Source organism: Vipera ursinii, assembly GCF_947247035.1.
Source record: "Vipera ursinii genome assembly, chromosome: 8".
NCBI classification, from domain to species: Eukaryota; Metazoa; Chordata; class Lepidosauria; order Squamata; family Viperidae; genus Vipera; species Vipera ursinii.
In genome coordinates, this window is record NC_139519.1 from 8,735,994 (window position 1) to 8,758,269 (window position 22,276).

Here is a 22,276-nt window from a genome sequence, read left to right on the forward strand (position 1 = left end):
CTTGGATAGCCATGGAATCCAGACTCGTTGACCTGATCTAGAAGGGTTTTCTCTGTGATGCAATATTTGTCCCGATAACTGAACTTCGTATGAAAGTCCTACAAGATCAGACTGAAGCTTGACTGATCAGGTCCAGCATCATACACTGGGCATCTAGATGGTTTAAGGAAGTCCATCAAGGATAAGACGGTCTTCTTCAGCAGGGATTGTAGTTGGGGTAAAGTATGCAGGAATGTAAAGGTTCTAGCTGTTATGGCAGATCAGAATTGTACTCTTTAGATGGGCAGGTTTCTGATAATGTAGCTTTACAATAAATCTAATTAGCTTATCTGGTTATGTTTCCTGTCTGGTCTACCCTGAAGGCTGAAATCAGTTCTGCAAGTCTGAAACTACTACATTTCCCCCCGCCATCTCCTTTACAGCCCAAGGAGTAGGGAGGGTCCCTTCTGAGCCTCTTGCCCAACCCACTATCCAGCCACAGGCTATGCTGTCTCTTATCTGACAGTTCCCTACGGAGCATCTCACCCCATCTCCCAAGGTCTTTCCCACATATAATTACAGCATGACCATAAGAGTAGCAAAACCATGGTTTCCTGCCACCCCGCCGGGTTCACTGGAAGATGCAGTGGACAAGAATAAACAAGGTGTCACACTGGGTCAACGGAGGGTGCCCATACAAAAAGTCTGTTAATGGAAACTATATATATCCTCAAAGGCCCTCCCACCAAAAAGAATGGGAAGGGCTTCTGGAAGGGATAAGGAAGCAAGGAATTTACCAGCCGGAGCCCATGGTGATCACAGCCTGGAATGAACGCCTGACCAACTTCATGGCCAAAGCTGAAGAAAGGCTTGAAATCCAGATAGGGATTTCTTAAGACTGCTTTCTTTCTGTCAGTTTCAACGCAGCAGACCAGCAGTTTAAGCTGCTTTGTGAAAGAGCCCTTGATTTGTGTGCCAGGTGTCATCTTGGCTTCATTTTTCCATGGAACAGTTTGCTAAAACTGGCTATCAAGTGTTGAGTGTTGCGACTGAGAATCCAGCTGTAGAAGCTAGAGAACACAGTGTCCTTTCTCAGAGCGTTCAAGGTAGAGATGAGATTACATCTTGCCCTCTTCAGCTATTATTGAGCTTCTCCAGCTTCCAAGGTCTCTCTACTCATCATTATTACATTCCTCACTCCATTATGGAGTCCCGTCAAAACTACTTCTGTCAGGCAACATCAAACACACAAGCATTGCTGCAAGTTAAAGAGAAAGTTGAAGAAATTAATACAGCAGACACTTGCCAAAAATTTGAGGCCCTATCCAAATGAACAATAGGTGGCCGTTTCTAGTTTTTTCTAGTTGTATGTGAAGACAAATGTTATGAACGGTCCACTTGCTCCAAGCTTCTCTGTTTAAATTGCAGGAAGGGATCATGAAAGACCACGTTGATAAAGTAGATTCAACCACAGAGGATTACTTTTTTAAATCCTCTAGTGGCATGTTGTGTTTTGTGTAGTTCCCATATTACAATTTTCTGGCGCATGGGTGGCTAGTATGTTGTAGGAATATCAAATAGTTGCTAACTTGATAGCTAACTCCATAAGGGTTAGATTTAATCTAGAGCAATTATTACTTTATCACTACTCCAGGTTCATTCTGTTTCTGCAAATCTTACTGTTTATTGAATATACAGCATGGTAATGTCGAAGCAAAACTAACGCTGAGGTTCTTGCATACCAAAATAGACAGGATAACCATTTGACCAGGATGGTATAAGATCTCCTGCCTGAGCAAGGGGTTGGACTAGAAGACCTTGGAGGTCTCTCCCAGCCCATATGATTCTATGTTTGATGTTCTGAGCTTCACTGCTTCATTCTACTTCAGAAGAGGAAAGAGCTTCATTGTATTAGCATTCCCGAGCTCTTGTTTCTAGAGAGCAAATAAAAGGCTTCTGTTTTTTACTTCTCTTTTCACCTTTTAAGCCTGCCTCCAGACTAATGAGATTACTTCCTTTATCATTATGTAGTACTCTACAAGGAGGATTAACCGCTGTTGGCATGGTAGGTGCCTAGCAAGCCCAAAGGGATTCCTGTGCCATTAGCAGCACTGCGAGAGGCAGAAATTAGCGAGTGAAGCTAGTTAATCCTGCCATGAAAATTCAGTGGCTGAGAAATATTGCCACTTCGTTGGTTTACGTCCGTTAAGGGACTGTTATGTCCCAAACTCCTAAATTTGCTAGAACATAACAGTGGCTTTCTAAAAATATTTTCTTTGCAAAACCTGGAGGGGTAAGACGATTATTCCCATGACATAGCTCAACGTAGAAGTAGTTCTTGACTTGCAACAGTTCATTTGAAGTTACAACGGTGCTGAAAAAAGTGACTTATGATCGTTTTTCACACGTAGGACCTTTGCAGCATCCCCACGGTCAGGTGATCAAAATTCAGATACGTGGCAATAGACTCGTATTTCGGATGTTGTAATGTTCCTGAGTCGTGTAATTCCCTTTTGCAATAAGCCAAGTCAATGGGGAAAACCAGATTCACTTAACAACCATGTTACTAACTTAACAACTGCATTGATTCACTTAACAACTGTGGCAAGAAAGGTCATAAAATGGGGCAACAGAAATGTTGGGCTTAATTGTTGTAAGTTGAGGACTATCTATATTGTATCTGAAAGATATTTGCCCAAGGCTGCTTCGTGAATTAGTCTGAATCCCAAGATCCGATGTATATGTATTAAAAAAAAAACTGCCTTCCATCATTCACAAGTGTTGCTTTACATTCTCCATAACTGGCTCTGCTGTATCCACCCATGTGGCAGAAACATCTAAAATAATTGCTGATTTGCCATGTTGGCAACACAGAAATTTAGATCGAAGCAAACTGCTTGTCAAAAATGCCATCCACGATGCAGAATAGAATATTTCTGGGAACTCAAACCTCTGCATAAGGACAAAACGTGGATATGATGCTGCTATAAGTAGTCCTTGATTTGCAACCATTCATTTAATGACCACTCAAAGTTACAGCAGCACTGAAGAAAGTGGCTTACAACCAGTGGTGGGATTCAAACATGGGAACAACTGGTTCTCTGTGTGGATGCCGCTTCCGGAAGTCTGTTTTGGACCTGGGCAACAAAAAATTAGATACCAGTTCTGCCAAACTGGTGCGAACTGGCTGAATCCCACCACTGCTTACAACGAGTCCTCACACTTAGGACCATTGCAGCATCCCTATGGTCATGTGATCAATTTGGGTGCCTGGCAACCAGCATGTTTTGCTGTATCCCAAGGTCACGTGAACACCATTTGCGACCTTTCCTAGCTGTCCTTTGACCAGCAAAGTTAATGTGGGAAGCCAGATTCTCTTAAGGACTTCATGAGTCACTTAAGGGCAACAATTTACGTAACAATTGTGGCAAAAAAGGTTAAAAAAAACGGGTGCGACTCATATGATAACAAAACACGCCTTGCCTAGCAATGAAAATTTGAATCCCAATTGTGATCATAAATCGGGGACGACCTGTATTGCCAAGTTTTTACGATGAACTTCTGCATACTGCAGGATCTAAGAATCAGATCTGTTTGTATCAGACATGGCGTACAAGAATATATGGTGAAGGTTATGGTGGTGGTTAGAACAAATGAACCAAGGCAAAAATATCTCCTCCCTTATTATCGAGGCCAGAACGTTAAAAAAAAACATGCTGTCAACTCAGCCATGAAATATTTAGCGGTCCAGATATCAGGAGTGAACACACGTCCTGAGAACAAGGCTATTTTGACAGAACTCTTTAGAAATGTTCATGAAATACTTTGTTCTCTCAAAATCACCTTTATCTTGTAGTCCTCCCCTCATTACCTTACAAAACATCTAGTTTGGTGCTATAGCCAATTGAGTACTTTGTTCTTGTAAACAATCACATGTAATTTTTATAACTCTATATTCCAGGGTTACATCCCCGTCCTTTTTAGGTTAGGCTTGCTACCTCCAGTCCTGAAAATAAACCATCTGTGTTCAGTAAGGTTCAAATTCTACACCTCTTAAATCTTCTTGCTGATATGTCTTAAATAATAGTCCATATCGGATTTTGGTCTCCTTGCTTCTTCTGGCCTTAACATTCTTCACACTGTTGATTTAGGAGAGTTTTTGCTTTTCCAGTCCTGTTACTCCTTTAAGGTTGGCCAGACTTGGAAACCAAAGTTGTGAATCCTAAAATTAATTTTATTAGATGCTTATAGTAACAGAATTTTGTATGACTGAAAGAATCTTCCCCCTAACTTCCTTTATCTACAGGAAAACTGGGGTGGCTCAAGTCTGCAGCATTTTCCCAAATTACTCTTCTGCTTTGGGGCTCAGATTTCCCTTATCTGACCATTGCCTTGATTGTAGCTCTTCCTCCTGTTCCTCAAGATTACTCTCACAGCACATTACAAGTCCTAGGAATCTTTGTCTGTATTCCATCTCCTCCATCTTTTACAAAACAACAACAACACCACACAACCAACCAAACAAATACAGAGTATATCAGTGGGAAAGAGTTGCAGATGGCAGCATTAAAAAGCAATTCTGTCTGCATTTTCCTGCTTGCTTGGCAATTGTAGCAGTCAATGTGACAGCATCAACTCTCCAGGTTAAAACCTAGCCCTTTGCTCCTTTCCCCACCCCAAAAACAGCCTTACTAAGACTCCATTTCATTTGGCAAGGCTGGGAATGTGGGTGGACACGCACACGGCTACATCCATGCATTGTTGCTAATCAAGTTCCACCCTTGGCAAGTGATTAAAATAAATCATAAAGCAATCCATTTGTAAGCACATAGAAGACAATTGGATAATTACAAGCAGCCAACAGAGATTACTTCAGGCAAATCACGCCGAACTTGATTTCCTTCTTTGAGAAGGCAGCTGGTTTGGCTGGTAATTAAACTGCAGGAGTTGCCTTTCTTTTTTCTTTTTTTTGGTTATAAAATGGTCAAACGACAGGGATTAAAAATAGAATATAAGCGATAAAGCTAGGTGGAATTACAGGTGTTTAAAACCATAAGACTGGATACAAAAAAAGGGTATAAGGTAACAGCCAAACTTGAGAAACCATATAAAAACACAGATTCTACTAAAGACCTGCTATGGAAGTAGACCGTCTTGAGGGCAAAAAAAATTGGAAGGTCAACCATAATTGTGTAGAAAGGAAATAATTCCAGAATTAAAATGCCCATACGAAGAACAAAAGGTAAAGGTTTCCCCTGTCTAACTGTGTCCAACTCTAGGGCACGATGCTCTTCTCCGTTTCTTAACCAAGGGAGCCAGCACTGTCCAACGACATTTCCATGGTCATGTGGTCAGCATGACTATACGCCGAGGTGCATGGAATGCTGTTACCTTCCCACCAAAGTGGTACCTATTTATCTACTCGCATGTGCATGCTTTCGAACTGCTAGGTTGGCAGGAGCTGGAGCAAGTGATGGGAGCTCACCCTGTTGCAGAGAGCTTGGTTCTCGAACATGGGTCATCAGCTCTCCAACTGACAGGGTCCATGTCTTTAACTGCTGAGCCATCGTGCCACTATATGAAGAATACCCTCCTTTAAATTGCTGCTTTGTGGATTTCTCTCCAACCCATTCTTGTCAAAAAGACCTTCTTACTAAGTTCTCAAGATGTTCAAGAGGAAGGGAGGCCCTCAGCCAAAAACAGTTCAAGTAGCTTGTGTTACACAAATTGTTGCTAAATGTTTAATCTGACTAACAAGTATAAATCATTGCAACAACCAAATGTACAACAACAACAAAGAGATTTCTATGCATGAAATAATCATTCTGATAGTCCTTTTTGTTTTTGTTTTTTTTGTTTTTTTATTGAAAACACTAAGTCAACATGAACTTAGATATTTCATTCTTAGGCCCTATTGGGCTTCAGATATCAAGACAAACATACTGATGTTGTCATGGCATCTTTCTGGCAGCCTATGTGGGTCCTATAGTATGTTTTAGGAAACCATTAATAATATGACTAAAGCACAAATAAATAAATAAATAAATAAATAAATAAATAAATAAATAAATAAATAAATAAATAAATAAATAAATATGTACGTATGTACGTTTTGCTCTGATGGTAACTTCCAAGTTGGGTTGATCACTATTGTCAAGTTATCCCTATCCAACCTTAGCTAGAGCAGTTTTCTAGACAGAGTTGGAAAACATTCTGGGCGTCCCTTCTATCTGTGATGGATCTATAAACATTTCCTTTCCCCATCACCTATGCATCTACTCACTTAGAGGGAGTGAACCTTTCTAGAACTAACAATCTTCCTATTAGTTGAGCTTCCTATCAACAGCAGTAGTAACAACTACCACGGGGCTTCCTATCAATAGTGTTTTGGTTTTTTTTCCATATTGCCTTCAGACATAGAGTTAGGACCTCAGTAGCTCCTTCTAATTTAGATCAGAGGTCCCCAACCTTTTGGGCACTCGGGCTGGTTCCATGGAGAAAGGTTTTTCCACGGACCAGAGAGTGCATGGTTTTCGGTGCTGCCTGCATCCCATGGATGGGGCTTTGCTTGTGTGGATCTTTTGCTGGCATGCCACAGCCCAGTACCGGTCCACGGACCTGGGGTTGGGGACCCCTGATTTAGATGATAAAGGTAAAGGTAAAGGTTCCCCGCACATGCGTGCTAGTCGTTTCCAACTCTAGGGGCCGGTGCTCATTTCCGTTTGAAAGCCGGAGAGCCAGCGCTTGTCCGAGGACGTCTCCGTGGTCATGTGGCCGGCATGACTAGACGCCAAAGGCGCACGGAACGCTGCTACCTTCCCACCGTAGTGGTCCCTATTTTTCTACTTGCATTTTTACGTGCTTTTGAACTGCTAGGTTGGCAGAAGCTGGGACGAGTAACAGGCGCTCACTCTGTTACGCGGCACTCGGGATTCGACCCGCCAAACTGCTGACCTTCTGATCGACAAGCTCAGCATCCTACCCCACTGAGCCACCGCATCCCTTTAGATGATAGAGACAGAGTAAAATGATGATTGCCTGGGGAATTCTGGGAGTTGAAGTCCACAGGTCTTAGAGTTGCTACGGTTGGATACCCCTGCTATAGCACATAAAGAAGAACAGTTATTGTTGTTTTCTTTAAGTTCTTCACCCCCAACCCCAGATGTCTGTCATCTACGTTTAGCAAATTCAAAGTATCAGCAGTTACGTTTTAGTACGGTAGTTAATAACAACATCTTTTAGCATTAAGGATCTTCTAGCCAACAGTATTGTAAGTCAAACTATTACAAGATTAAGTCTTATATCATACAGAACCTTGTTGATTATTAGATCTTCACACTGAATCTGAACAGATAGAAAGTGCAAACACACCACATTCGCTCCCTTCCCTTTGTGGAAGGCATTACAAAGTTCCAAATACACACCTTGCTTATTGTTTCACTCCCATGCAATATGCATAGATGAGATGTATTCCACCCAATTGTATAAATGCATGTTATCTGCATGCCAGCTGCAGCTTTCACATGTGCAATATACATGTATAATAAAATACTTTAACAAAAGCTGGGCCGTCCAGTAAAACGGTTTCCTTTTTTTTTTTTGCACAGAGACAGAAGTCAAATTGCTATCTAGGTGACAGAAACAGAGTTCCCATGTTGCTTTCCTAAGAATGTTACAAGAAACAGTTAATTCAGCGTTCCCAGAAAACTAGATAGGATCCTGCAGTTCCCTTCACAAGCTTTACATGCTTAGGTGCAAAAACACCTCTTGCTTATGTTGCCTAGGCTTCAACCTGAAAATATTCCTCTTCCTGTCAAGCCTCATGTTTGCCGTGACTCCACCTCAAAGCATCTGCTCTGTCAATGTACGGAGGTGGTGGCACCTGTTTTTCAGGTGACTCTGGGTCTCAGAGTGCCTTAATTCAGCCCAGGAGCAAATAGATAGCAATTATGGACTGGTATCATTGCAAAGCTGGCTTCATGGGTTAGATTTGAATGGTTTCAGGAACAGCGGTTGAATTCGAGGGAGGGCAGAGTTGCAGGCAGTTGTGTTTCCATCCCTCTCCTACCCCCCCCCATCACTTCAGCCTACAAGAACGGAAGGCACTGAGCTACTGTCTTTTTGACTTTGACTTCTTAACTGAATTAGAATTATCTTTTCGATTTGATCAAAGAAAGTCTTCAGGTTCACCAGCGCCTATGAATTTTCCAGTGGGGAAAAACAGTCACGTTAGAGAAAGGGTGTCCCGTATGGTGATTCACCCGGGCACTATTACCAACCAGGCTGCAATGCAGATATGCATTGGGAATTATTATTTTTTTAAGTTTACCTTTTTTTTCTCTCTCTCTCTCTCTAGCCGTTAACTCTTCTATGCAATAACTTCCAGTTGAAAGCATGTCACCCCAAAAGAAAACAGATTGGGAAGGAGGAAAGAGAAAATTATGAGAAGGGAGTTGCTTTCTTTAGTGGTGATATGGGTCATAACTGAGCCAAAACCCTCACATGCAGACTTCCCCGTCCTTTCAATTTCAGAGTGTCCCAAAGAATGAAAAAGAACAAAATAATAATAATAATAATAATAATAATAATAATAATAATAATAATAATAATAATAATAATAAAGTTGGAAGGGACCTTGGAGGTCATCTAGTCCAACCCCCTGCTCAGGCAGGAAACCTTATACCATTTCAGGCAAATGGCTGTCCAGTCTATTCTTAAAAACCTCCAGTGTTGGAGCATTCACCACCTCTGGAGGCAGGTTGTTCCACTGGTTAATTGTTCTAACTGTCAGGAAGTTTCATTGGTGTCAGGAACACTGTTTTCTTCACACGTAAATATGTGCGAACCTTCGGCATCCACTTGTCAAAGATGGGTGGTTTAGCCACTGCATGCATCAATCCTCCAGAAGCCACCTGATCCAGCACATTTTTCTGATTTCTCCCTGTCTTGTGTCCTGGTTGTGTGATAAGACTGTGCCTATGAAGGAGAGGTGATAGGATGGATTACAGTGAAGTGGGCATTTTCCTAGGAAGGACAGTGAACATTCCAAGGAGGGTGTGATGGATTGTGGCAACGAAGGGGGAAGTGGTGTGTTTGACTACAGTGAAGTGACAAGTTTCCCGTTGCATGGAGGGGAGCGAGACAAGAGACAGCCTAGCCCAGAGCTGCATCGGAGACAGAGGAAGAGATTTAGGGTATCCAGTTCCTAAAACCTCCTAGGCGTATATCCATTAGGGATACAATAGTCTAGCTTTAATCTGGCAAGATTCTGTCTATATGGTGCAAACAAAGGATAACATAGAATAACAGAGTTGGAAGAGAACTTGCAGATCATCTAGTAGTCCAACCCCTCTGTTTAAGCAGGAGAACCTATAACCATTTCGGACAAATGGCTGTCCTGTTTTTCTTGAAAGCCTCCAGTGATGGGGCACCCACAACTTCTGAAGGCAAACTGTTCCACTGGTCATTGTTCTCACCTTTAGGAAACTTCTCCTTAGTTCTAGGTTAATTTCTTCTCGGTTCTAGGTTAAAGAAAGAACTGAGCTGGCTGGATTGTTCTATGTCTTGCTTGGGGCTAGGCCTGACAGGTTGCTATAAACCTAGCCTTCTGGATAACCCTCTCTTCACTGTCACAACTCTAGGAGCCAAATTGGTCGGACCATGGAGCTGCTGTCCACCCCGCACAGCATCGAGATCAACAATATCACCTGTGACTCCTTCCGAATTTCTTGGTCCATGGATGTTGGAGACATGGATAGGGTTACCCACTACTTCATCGATCTGAACAAGAAGGAAAATAAAAGTTCCAACAAGTTCAAACATCGGGTAAGCCACTAGAGTGATAAATGAGGGCATGCTGAGTAGGGCAGAAATTGTTATGGCATCTCCTTGATCACTCCTTTGCTTCACAACTTTTTTTTTTACTCCTGTTGGATCATGTTGGTGCAAGTCCTTCTTAGAAGCAGCCCTCGGCGGTTGGGAACCTTCCAGCTTGGTCCATGTTGAACTGCAACTCTGGTGGACAAAGCTGCCCTCATTCTTCCTAAAACTGTAGTTGTTGCATTTTCAGCCCTGTATGCATGCAAGCTTTTCCTCCAGAGTCCCATATCTAACCAGGTTTCTTATCTAACCAGCATGGCCACTCTTGGGATGCTAAAGTTTATTTATTGCTGTGATTTAAGTGCTTAACGGTTCTGAAAAGGCTTTAAAATGTACCCCTAACCATCTGACTAGTATTTGGATGAAGAGTGAACAATATAACCTAATTCTTCCTTGGAAGCCTCCATGGGCATTTTTTACTATGACCTTAACATGGTTATTAGCGATTCTTTCAGCCCAGGGAACTATGGGAATTGTAGTTTCTAAACCAGAGACTTGTGAGATTGAATTTTCTTGTCATTAAAGCTAATGGCAATTGGAATGCCACATTTGTACTGTACAGGTTGCTTGAAAATAAATCTGATAAAAAATATTTGTAGTTCATGATGTTCTCTGGACCATTAACAGCAACCATTAACAGAAAACCCAGGGGGAGAGAAAAACAAGATCTGCTAAACTGACATATTAGAAAAATTGTGCTTGAAATCTCCTTCTCACGGTCAAGTCTGTATCTGATTTCCAGAACGGTTCTTTCAGGAATGATAAGATCCAATCCTTCAATTGAACTACATTTCCCAGAGCCTAGGATGCTAGGAATTACAGTTGTACATCATTTAGGAATTCTCAGATCTCTCACCTCGATTGGTCTCATGCATAAAAGGAATTAAAATTCCTTTCACTGACTGAAGTTGGCTGATTCTGAATGTATATATACACACACACGCACATACACATACACATATATATATATACACACACAATACAGATAGCCCTCAACTTCATTTAGTAACTGTTTGTGCTTACAAAGGCACTAAAAAAAAGTGATTTACGACCGGTTCTCACATGTATGACTGTTTCAGCATCCCCGTGGTCACCTGATCAAAATCCAGGATCAGGTGATTAGCATTTGTGACTTTCCCAGCTGGCTTCTGACAAGCAAAGTCAAGAGGGGGAAGCTATCTTTGCTTAACAACTGTGTAATTCACTTAACAACTGCAAGGAATTTGTTTTCCAGTCATTGACAAAACGCTCTTTAAATTGGTCGCTTTACAGCCGCCTTGTTTCACAGTGGGCATTCTGGTCCTAATTGTGATGGTTAAGTTGAGGACTTCCTCTGAAAGCAATTTTGAAATGCGGCTGTCCCCGGCCAAATTGGCCCAGCAAAATAGCATCGTTGTGAACAACTGTAGAAGAAACTTTTTGCTGACCTCTTCTCTCTCTGAGATGGAGTCACTAATTTTGATGCTTCTTAGCGGAGCCAGTTGCTATGGAAATGTTACTTCGCATTTAACTATTTTTTTCCCTCCCTGCAGTTAGATGCTTTCCTCTGCTTTTTTTTTTCTCTCTCTCTCTCCTGGGCTCCTTCTTTGTAATGCTGTTGCCATGGAAACAATACTGCACTGCGGAGGAATATTAAAACCTGTTGGATGTGGCCTTGCTCTCTCTTAAAAGCAATGTTCCCTCAAGTGTTCTCTCTCGTGTTTGATCAGCCCACCCACTTCAGAAAAGTTTGTTTTTTTAAAAAAAAACCAACACAAATCCTAGCAGAGGCTACTTTTTTCCTGAAGCGATCAACCTGCACTTGGTATGTGCATCTGTATGCCTAAATGCACACGCTACACGTACACGCTCCCAAAATGGTACATTTTGAAGGAGTCTAAGGTGAACCTTTCCCTTTGATACCGTAGTTAACTATAAGTAGGAATTTCCCCCCCCCCTTCCTATGGATATATATTTAAACGTAGAATTTATGTGATTCAGGATAGATCTTGGGAAGAGGTGAGAATTAAATCACGCATCAGTAAGAATTTGGGGGGAGGCATTTGAGAACTAATGATTTTAATAAATCACTGTATATATCACTCACATGATATCAAAACATTCATGACATCTTCTAATTGCTACAGTAAAACATGACCTTATCGCTTATTTTTTTAACCTAATTCAAACTGGGGTCAGGGTGGTAAGTAGGATGTGGACAAGTTAACACCATAAAAATATTTCCATTATTTTATAAGAACATGTTACCTTATTCACGAAAAATAACTGACGGCCATAAATATTGCTTTGCTCTGCGGTCACAAAGTTCACTTAATGAGTATGGTGACCCTCCAATATTTTTAATTTCACAGCTGCTTTCAGTCTGAGAGTAAATCAGACAAAACACCCTGCCAACAATTCTCAAACAAAAACAATAATATTCTTCAGGTAGTCCTCGAATTACAACAGTTCATTTAATGACCGTTCAAAGTTACAACGGCACTGGAAAAAAGTGACGTATGACCATTTTTCACACTTACGACCTTTCCAGCATTCCCGTGGTCACGTGACCAAATTCAGATGCTTGGCAGCTGTCTCACATGTATGACGGCTGCAGTGTCCCGGGGTCACGTGATCTCCTTTTGTGACCTTCTGACGAGCAAAGTCAATGGGCAAGCCAGATTCACTTCACAACAATATCACTGACTTAATAACTGCAGTGATTTGCTTCACAAATATGGCAAGAAAAGTCATAAAATGGGTCAAAACTCCCTTAGGAAGTTTCTCACTTAACAACATTAATTTTGGGCTCAGTTGTGGTCGTAAGTTGAGGACTATCTGGTTTTCCACCATATGAGAGAGGCGGTTTCATCAGCGCAGTGAAGAAGGGACTAGTGCAGATCAAACAGCGCAGCTCCAAAATAGTTTGGAAAACTTTTTTTTTAGTTAAATATCTGCACTACCAAAGAACTATACACATTTTTTTTTGAATGTAGGACAGCAATATCTAATTTATTTGGTTCCCTTAGATGTGTATCTTACTGAGAATTGCAGTAGCAGTAGTTGCCAGATTAGAGAAGATGATTGAAGACGCTTAACCTGTTAAAATCATTTACTAAAAGGATACAATACTAATGCAGTGTTTTCAGGAAGACCAACCTAACCAGGATGTTTTTCTTTCTGACTCACCCAAAAAAGGAGGATTTCACGACAACGTATGTTATGTCCCATGCCTATATCACCTTAAAAGCAAACTTTGCTTTCAGAGAAATCTAAGGGACTGATTTAAACATTTCAGTGCTTAGACTGAACTGAATGTAATGGAGCTTGGCTTATGAGTCAGCCTCTTACTAAATGGGATACACTTTCAACCTACTAATTTTTAAGTATCATTAGCATGACTAACCTTTTGCAACACCCCTGACTGATGGATACTTCACATGGAAGGTGTTTTTTTTTTTAAAATGGATCAATTTGTCTGCAAGCAAAAAAGTAATGGAAAGGTATGGCATGTTGGTAAAAGCTGCTTAAATATTTGCAAAGGCATACATAAGATAGAAGTCAAAGTTAGCCATAAAACAGAGTGGGAGAACTTACTTTTTCCAGTATCTGAACGTTTATTTTTCATGTTGGGGGAAATGTAAGAATGGGGTAAAATAAAATAGGAAACCTGGTTGGGTCCCTAAAACAATGTTTATGCACTGGGTATACAACAGGATCTCAAATTCTACAATAGAAAATATATTTGGACAGTTTGCACAAACTCACTGGATCCTTTTTCATAGCATTTTGGATCTCGTGGTGTTTTTTTTTTTGTAGTAACCAAGAGTTCCTACTTAAAATTCTTTCTAAAATAGACTCTTTGAAGCCATGATCTGCAGTAATTCAGATGTTGATTTGCACTTACGCATCAAAGTCATCCCGGTGCATTGCCCATAGAATGCAATGCCAACTGGTTCCAGAGTCAGACTTTTGCATTTAATTGTATCAATTTCTCTAGGAGCCACCAAGTTCACTGCCATTTAGGTGAACGTTCCTCAAAATGACATCTGAATTAATAAGAAGAGATGCTTTTCTGGACATTCTCTTCAACCAGTTTCCAAGTGCTCTTTAATCAATTGCATGGATATAAAGATGGTTTAAGGCAGCGATTGCATGAATATATGCAAGCTCCTGAAATTTATAAGGAGGATGAGTTTCTTTGAAAGATAAGGCATTGTTCACTCTCACCTAATGCACAGCCCCTAGAGGCAAGGGACGGAGTTTTTGAGGATTGTTGTTGTTCTTAGTTGTGAAGTCGTGTCCGACCCATCGCAACCCCATGGACAACGTTCCTCCAGGCCTTCCTGTCCTCTACCATCTTCTGGAGTCCATTTAGGCTCACGCCTACTGCTTCAGTGACTCCATCCAGCCACCTCATTCTCTGTCGTCCCCTTCTTCTCTTGCCCTCAATCTTTCCCAGCATTAGGCTCTTCTCCAGTGAGTCCTTCCTTCTCATTAGGTGGCCAAAGTATTTGAGTTTTAGCTTCCGGATCTGGCCTTCTAAAGATCTCCTCTAGGACCAACTGGTTTGATCGCCTTGCAGTCCAAGGGACTCACAAAAGTCTTTTGAAGATAGTTTTACTCACTCTGTCAAGCCAATATCTTCTGTGGTCTAGAGGAGGGGGCATAAGGTAAGTGATGAAACTTTATATAGGTAGATATTATAGCAAATTGTATTCATCACAGAATGCCTATTAGCAAATAGGTATCCTTGGGGAAAGTGGGCCTTTTGTTTGTATCATCAGATCCAGGTCACTCAGCAAAGTGACAGAGGGGATGTAAACCACAAGAGGTTGAAAAATTGCTATTTTAGGTGACATTGTCAGTTCCCATGGCATGTTTTCTCAATCTTCACAACTTTAAGATGTGTGGCTGGGGAATTATAGGAGTTGAAGTCCACCCATCATAAAATTGCCAAGGTTGATAAATACCGTCCTGTCACCTGTGGAGATTATCAGCCATCCAGGTCATAGCTCTCTCAAAAGTGCTTTTTTCTTCAAAAGAGGGATTTTTTCCCCGCCCAAAATATAGATAGATTCAGAGACCCATCTATGTTAAAATCTTCCCTCAAAAGAGGAGGAATAAGACACCACCTATCTCCAGTCTTACAACACAGTCCTTTCAGTAGTTCCGAGAAGATTCTGCAACCAATTGCACAATGATTCAGGTGACCCTGAGGGCACAGATGAACCCCCAAGTGGCTTCAACATCTCTCAGAGAGCTAATGACCAGATGACTTTGTACAAAGAAATGCAATCAAGGTTGACTCAGCCTTCCATCCTTCCGAGGTAGGTAAAATGAGGACCCAGATTGTTGGGGGCAATAAGCTGACTTTGTAATAATGCTGCTTGGGCCCCCGCCCCGAAAGCCCGAATAAGCAGGCATATACATAGAATGAAGGCTATTGCTAAGCACATTGGTTTGTGCTTTAGATTGTAAGCCGCCCTGAGTCTTCGGAGAAGGGCGGGATATAAATGGGATTTTAAAAAAAGATCCTCCCACCCCCCTCATCCTATCAGAACCTATCCTTCTGTCTCCCCGCCAGAAGAACTGATGAAGCTTCTTGGATGAGAAGCAAACAAAATGTTTCCTTCTTCTTCCTCAAGAAAAAACAGTCCAGTTACCCTTTGAAGAAAAAAAGCACCTTTGAGATACTGTCCTACAGGATGCTGAGGAGACCCATCAGGTCTAGCCAAAGTCCTGCATTAATTGCTCCAAATAACGTATTTTGGAATGATCTAAAAATGGCCGACTGCATCGTGCCGAGTTTCCTTGAGAGAGAAGCAGATAGGGAAAGGATCAAATCTTAGGAAATGGAATGATTCCATTATGGACAATCTAGAATTGAAATCAAAATAGTGCAAGCTTCCTTTGGTTTCACAGTCCCAAAGGTTGAGCACAGCCTTTTTAATGTTTGGGACGGTAGGGTGCTCTTCTCCCAATTTCACCTTACTTCTAATTTCATCCATTCCAATATCCTTCTTAAGGTGCTTTATTTCCACAGACATCTGCTTGGAGTAAAGAGTGAAGAGAAGAAGTGACAGAACCTGGGGGTGGAGTTTAAAGAGGGATCAGCCTGGAATCCCTACATAGCCACAAGTAGACTAAATCCAATCTCCATTAAACTATGTTGACCCTTATTTAACTCCAAGCAGGTGCTAACCATGAATTGAAAATGTTCCTGTGCATAGGCAAGAGTAGCAATAAATCAGTTTAATTGGATCTTCATGTATGGACCTGACCTTCATGTATGGGCTCCTGACAAAGAGGGAGCAACTGAATGCCAGATTGTACAATTGTACAACTACACATGATGCGAGTTATTTCATTCTGGTCACAATGTGATGGTATCATGACACTTGTGATGTCATTGTGGCTTGTCATAGATATCCATGTATGGTTTCTTTAGAACCTCTTCCCTTTCGCTGTCAATGATCTGATGATGTTCTAACAAGTGTTGGTGCCGCAAAGCCCAGTTGGCTTCCTGACAAAGCTTGGCTCTTTTCTCTGTGCAGGATGTCCCTACCAAGCTGGTAGCTAAGGCAGTGGCCCTGCCAATGACGGTGAGGGGTCACTGGTTTCTGAGTCCCAGGACAGAGTACAGCGTGGCAGTGCAGACAGCTGTGAAGCAAAGTGATGGAGAGTACCTTGTCTCTGGATGGAGTGAGACTGTCGAATTCTGCACAGGAGGTAAGTGGACAAGAGAAAGGGGCAATATGAAAGGAGATTTCCATGCCTACCCAGTAGGTTTCCCGCATCATGTTGAGCGGCAAAAGCATTCTACCCGATCAAGACAATCCACTGTAAGGTGTTCCGATGAAACCATCCACAATCCCATACTGTGGCAGATGACCATACTCACTTGAACTGCCTGAATCTCCCGATTTCCTGGGCGCTGGACACAGACCGCCCTGTCACCCTCTGATACGTTCCATGACCTGTCTTGAATTGTTGAGGGTCTTTTTCTACCTATTTTTAAAAGGAATCCCTGCCTTTTGCTAGTGAACTTTTAACCAGGCACACAGAATGCTGTTCCCTACTCAATTGAAATCAGCTTGCTCCGTCTTCTGGTGTTAAGGCCAGTGAATGCAAAAGCTATGAAATAATTGGTGCAATATCAACAAGTCTGTATTCTAAAAGAATTTGTATTTAATGCAAGGACTAACATTAAATGTATGAGGCGACCTTGCACTGCATCTTGAGGGTTTTGCGTTGCTTCCCCGTTGACTTAGCTTCCTTCACCCCTTCCCCTCTGGCTTAGGTCTCTTAATGGAGCCATCGAGAACTTGGTTTGGTTTTACAGTGGCTTTTGGGCAGAGAAAGGGCTGCAAGATTGAATTTCTCTGCCTCACCCATCACCCCTATTTCCCTATCAACTATCTTAGCAAAAAATAAAGGCTATCGTTCATCCCAGTTTAAAACCATCACTGTTTTCTCTTTTTAAAAATAATTTTCATTAAACCTTTTTTAAAAGGAAGATAAAAACAAATGCCTACTAATATAAAGTAAGACAAAGAAAAAAGAAACGAATCAAAGAGAAAGCTAAATGTGCAAGAAAGGAAAAACAGTAAAATAAGACTAGAAAGAAAGATACAAAGAACTAGCTTCTGATTTTCTTTACAGCAATAGAAATAGGACTTTGACTTATATACTGCCCCTTAGAGCTTTACAGCACTGTCTGGGCAGTTTACAATATCCATATACGGCCTCCAAAAATCTGGGTCCCCATTTTACCAATCTTGGAAGGATGGAAAGCTGAGTCAACCTCAAACCTGTGAGGATCGAACTCCAGGCTGTGGGCAGAGTTAGCCTGCAATACTGCATCCTAGTCACTGCACCACCATGGCTTCTACGAGGGCAGTTATAAGTACAATCATAAATTCACCTCTAACTTTAGGGTTGCAGCATTATTCTATTTTCTATAATCTATCCTGTCAAATCATCAAAACCATAAATTCATTTTTTTCTGTTTTGTGCAAAAAAGTCTATAAGGGCTTTCCGGTCAACAACAAAGTTAGATATTATCTTTTGCCTGATCAAAGAAGTCAACTGAGCCACCTCGGCAAGTTCCATCATCCCCAGCAAGCATTCCTCCATAGTGGTTAGTGCCAAATCTTTCCATCCTGGGGCATACAATAATCCTTCTGCAGTTATATGCAAAAATAAAGTTCCATGACTTTTTCCCAACTGTTTGTCTACCAGTCCCACAAACAAAATTGTATATTCATCTTTAAAATCCTCCAAATCGATATGCGTATTTGAATCCGGACGCTTCTAACTTTCTTACATGTTCCCCCCCCCAAATGGGAAAAGACCTTGGAGGTCTTCTAGTCCAATGTTCTGCTTAAGCAGGAGACCCTATAACATTCCAAACAAGGGGCCGTCCAACCTCTTCATTCATTCCTTGGCACAGAGAGCGACCTGGAACTAAGGAGAAACTTCCTGACAGTTCGAACAATTAACCAGTGGAACAACCTGCCTCCAGAGGTGGTGAATGCTCCAACACTGGAAGTTTTTAAGAAGAGACTGGACAGCCATTTGTCCGAAATGGTATAGGGTTTCCTGCCTGAGCAGGGGGTTGGACTAGATGACCTCCAAGGTCCCTTCCAACTTATTATTATTATTATTACTACTTCTCGCCATTTATCTGCCAACGGGCGCTCTGCCTTTTTAAGTACTCGTGTAATCGACGTTGGAATGCCCTTGCCGCGTGCAAAAGCACGCCACATACGCAACTGTGGGAAGTTTTCAAAGTCAAGCCATCGAAGAGAGAAAAACCACTCGGTCAAGCTGGCTGGAAGACAGGCTCCAAGCCGATGGGAATTGGAACAGGCTGAGGGGTGCTGAACAGTGGTAAATCCAGATTTTGCCATGCAGCAAGCGTGGCTGTGTAGGAAGACGAAGGGAGAAGTGACAGGGAGGCAGGAGAAACCCGCCTGAGGCCAAAAAGGTGCAATGAGAAGGCGAGGTGTAGAATGGGGGGTGGGGGAAAGAGAAATTTGCCACGGAGGTGTCGCATGAAAAAAAAACCCTGCTTTAAAATGTCTGAACCTCTGAATGTTCCTTGCAGACTATGCTAAAGAACATCTGGCTCAACTGCAAGAGAAAGCTGAGCTCACCTCAGGGCGGATGCTGCGGTTCACTGTTTTCTATCGGAATCACACTAAAGAGTATTTCCAGTATGTCAGGTAAGTGTTTGCAAAGCCCCAAAATCTATGAATCATGGGACAACCAAGGAGTGTGTGTGTGTGTGTGTGTGTGTGTGTGTGTGTGTGTGTGTGTGGAGGGTGTGTGTGTTCAGTGACAATGACATCTACCCGTTCGCTAATCTCTTGTCGTCTTCATCCAAATTCTTCCCCTCCTGATAGGGATGATTAAAAACTTGGCTGGGAGGTGGAGATGAAGAGAAGTGACTTCACTCCAAGAGTTCAATTTGGCCTAGAAGCTTTCAGTTGCCATTTTTGTAGTATTGAGATCTAGCATTTGGCATCTTTCATCTTTCAGGAGTGTGGACTTCAACTCCCAGAATTCTCCAGCCATGGGGAATGGCTGGGGAATTCTGGGAATTGAAGTCCTCATCTCTGAATGATGCAAAGGTTGAGAACACCACCACAGGTTGTAATCTTCTGATCTGTCAAAGCTTGGAGCAGCAGAAGAAAACCTCATTATGAAAACGCTAATTATAACATTCATTTTTTTCATATCCATCCATCCATCTGTTCACCCATCCATCCATCCATCCATCCATTCACCCATCCATCCATTTTTTTTTCACATTTACCAACAGTGTCTTATCTTTTCAGTTAGAGCTTGTTTCAAATTTTCCATGAGAAGTGAGAATACAGTCAAATTCCTCATTGTTCCCATACTGATTCATAGACGCTACGTGTTAGCCTGTCCTTCCAATGAATTAAGAGAATTCATCTCATTTGCCCCTTCCCATGCTTCTGTTGCTTCACATCACTTTCTGCAGATGTTCTTTTGAACTTCAGAGAGCGTATTCATCCTTTCCTGCTCCTAGCTTAAAACTTAGAACCAGCACATAACATGAGCTCTCATAATCACTGCACAACGTTTAACTTAATTTATCCTTCCTCCAAGACTTAAGACATAACTAGACAACTCTCGCCCCCCTTGGGTCATCATTTCAGAGATATTTCCTTACCAAATTCCTCAATGCTTTCAACAGCGACAGAGTTTCTCATGTACTTGAAAAAGTCTTAAAAATTGAGGGTGATGTTCAGAGATATATTTGCCTTGCAAGTAGCCCTTATTGAGCCCAGCCAAAGATCAGCAGTTGACCGCAGGAAACATTTTATGACATTTCACATTGTGTTACGAAATGTTTATAACTTTTATATTATAAAATGTGTTATAAAATTTGCCCAAATCTCAATTCTAAGGAGTCACGGGACCTGGATTTTGGATGCATTCTGTAATGTAGCGCCTTAGTTCAAAAAGCTTTTGCCCTACAATAAACTAATTTGCCCAGGTAAAAGTTCCGGATATGAGCATTGTAGTAGTGTTTGGACAGCTTCGAAATGCTGTTGCTTCCTGTTTATTCTTGCAGCAAAGGTAGGCTATACCTGTCTGACAGTTACCTAGCAAGCTACGTAGCTGAGATAGGGTTTAGATGCAGGTCTTTCTAAATTTAAACCTTAATTCTTTAATTAGCGTGCTAATGCTGATTTCCCCTCCCTGAGCTAGGACAATGGAGGATCCTTGAGGCACCTAACCTGCTCTCAGCCACCGTTGAATGAACATTCTCTAGTTTTCACTTCCTGAACATGGAAGGCCTGGATGGAAATATAGCAATGAAGGCCTAAACACCCTATCCCAGGGATGGGGAACCTGGGCTCTTTTATGACTTGTGGACTTCAACTCCCAGAATTCCTGAGCCAGCATATTCTGGGAGTTGAAGTCCACAAGTCATAAAAGAGCCAAGGTTCCCCATCCCTGCGGCCTACCCTAATGCCAATTTGGTTTCCTCCCAAATGTAAGGTTGGCCTGAATCCTAACCTCGTCCTTTTCCTAACGATCTGCGTCTCCCTTCTGGCCAGAATGCACTGTGGAAACGTCATGAAGCCATACTTGAAGGACAACAGTGGCAGCCATGGCTCACCCACCAGTGGCATGCTCCACGGCATCTTTTTCAGCTGTAATACCGAGTTCAACACCGGCCAGCCTCCCCAAGACTCCCCTTACGGCCGCTATCGTTTCCAAGCGCCCGCCCAGCGCCTTTTTGGCCCCAACACCAACCTTTACTTTGCGGATTTCTACTGCATGTACACTGCCTACCATTACGTCATTCTGGTGCTGGCACCGAAAGGCTCCGCCGGTGACCACTTTTGCCGGGAGCGACTGCCCCAGTTGGACATTTCCAGCAACAAGTTCCTGACCTGCAGCGTGGAGGACGGCGAGCTCATCTACCGTCATGCCCAGGATGTCATCCTGGAGATCATTTATACGGAGCCAGTTGACCTCAGCCTGGGAGTCCTGGGGGAGATCAGTGGTCATCAGCTGATGAGCCTGTCGACAGCCGATGCCAAAAAGGATCCGAGCTGCAAGACATGTAACATCAGCGTGGGGCGCTAGAGGCCGGGAAGGGTGAGGAGGAAGAGGGAACAAACACAAATAGGAGAGATCTTGGGGAGTCCCATGGCCCTTCAGTGTAAGTGTGGCTGTCTTGAGAACTGGGTCCGCCTTGGGTTAAGGGGATGCTGGAGAAGTCCCCCTTTTTGCTGTCTTGGCCCTCCTCTCCCTCTCTCTCTTGCATGTTTCCTTACCATTTGTACATAAGGTTTTGGACTTGGGAAGTGAGAAGGAGAGAGAGCATGCAATCCGGTCAAAAGCTGAAGGATCTGCAGTTCCAGTTTTACTGACTTAAGGACAGCCCTCGATTTTTTTGAGGTCTCTCTCCAGGAAAAATGAGCAGTTCTCTTCCATTTCCCAACCCAAGCTCAAATGGACATTTCACTTGGCGCACACAGCAGGTAGTCTGGCCAGTCTGATGAACAAGAGGTCTCCTAAACAAACTGTCCCAACGGGAAGTGCTTCTCCACCTTGCCCCTCTGGGCCCTATTTCTCCACCCAATGTACAGTGTCTTTTTCACGGGTTCTCTTCATCCGTAGCACGATGAACTTTTTTTTTTAAAAAAGAAGTACGTCGAAGGTTGGAAAAAGAAGTCTCCCCACCAGAGTTTGGAAGGGTCCTAGGTGAAAAGCTCGGCTGGCACAAAGACCACTTCAACTAGGCTTAGCAGTGGGTAGAACGGGTTTGTGATCTGCTTAAAGAAAGCTGGGATGGGTATGTAGTCTAGAGCAGGAAAACAAAGACGAGATTACACACTTTTTTTCTTTGCTCATTTCTACAGGGTGTGACACCTTAATATTTATG

At 42.3% G+C, this 22,276-nt stretch overlaps 1 protein-coding gene across 1 annotated transcript; it reads left to right on the forward strand.

Annotated features, from left to right (window-relative positions):
* Positions 1 to 9,636: 9,636 nt before the first annotated feature.
* Positions 9,637 to 21,474, forward strand: PHYHIP (phytanoyl-CoA 2-hydroxylase interacting protein; the record flags this gene model as incomplete). Its single annotated transcript, XM_083368483.1, has 4 exons — positions 9,637 to 9,804; positions 16,395 to 16,569; positions 18,950 to 19,067; positions 20,940 to 21,474. The coding sequence occupies exons 1-4, from the start codon at positions 9,640 to 9,642 to the stop codon at positions 21,472 to 21,474; spliced, it is 993 nt and encodes a 330-aa protein (XP_083224609.1). The 5' UTR covers positions 9,637 to 9,639.
* Positions 21,475 to 22,276: the final 802 nt, after the last annotated feature.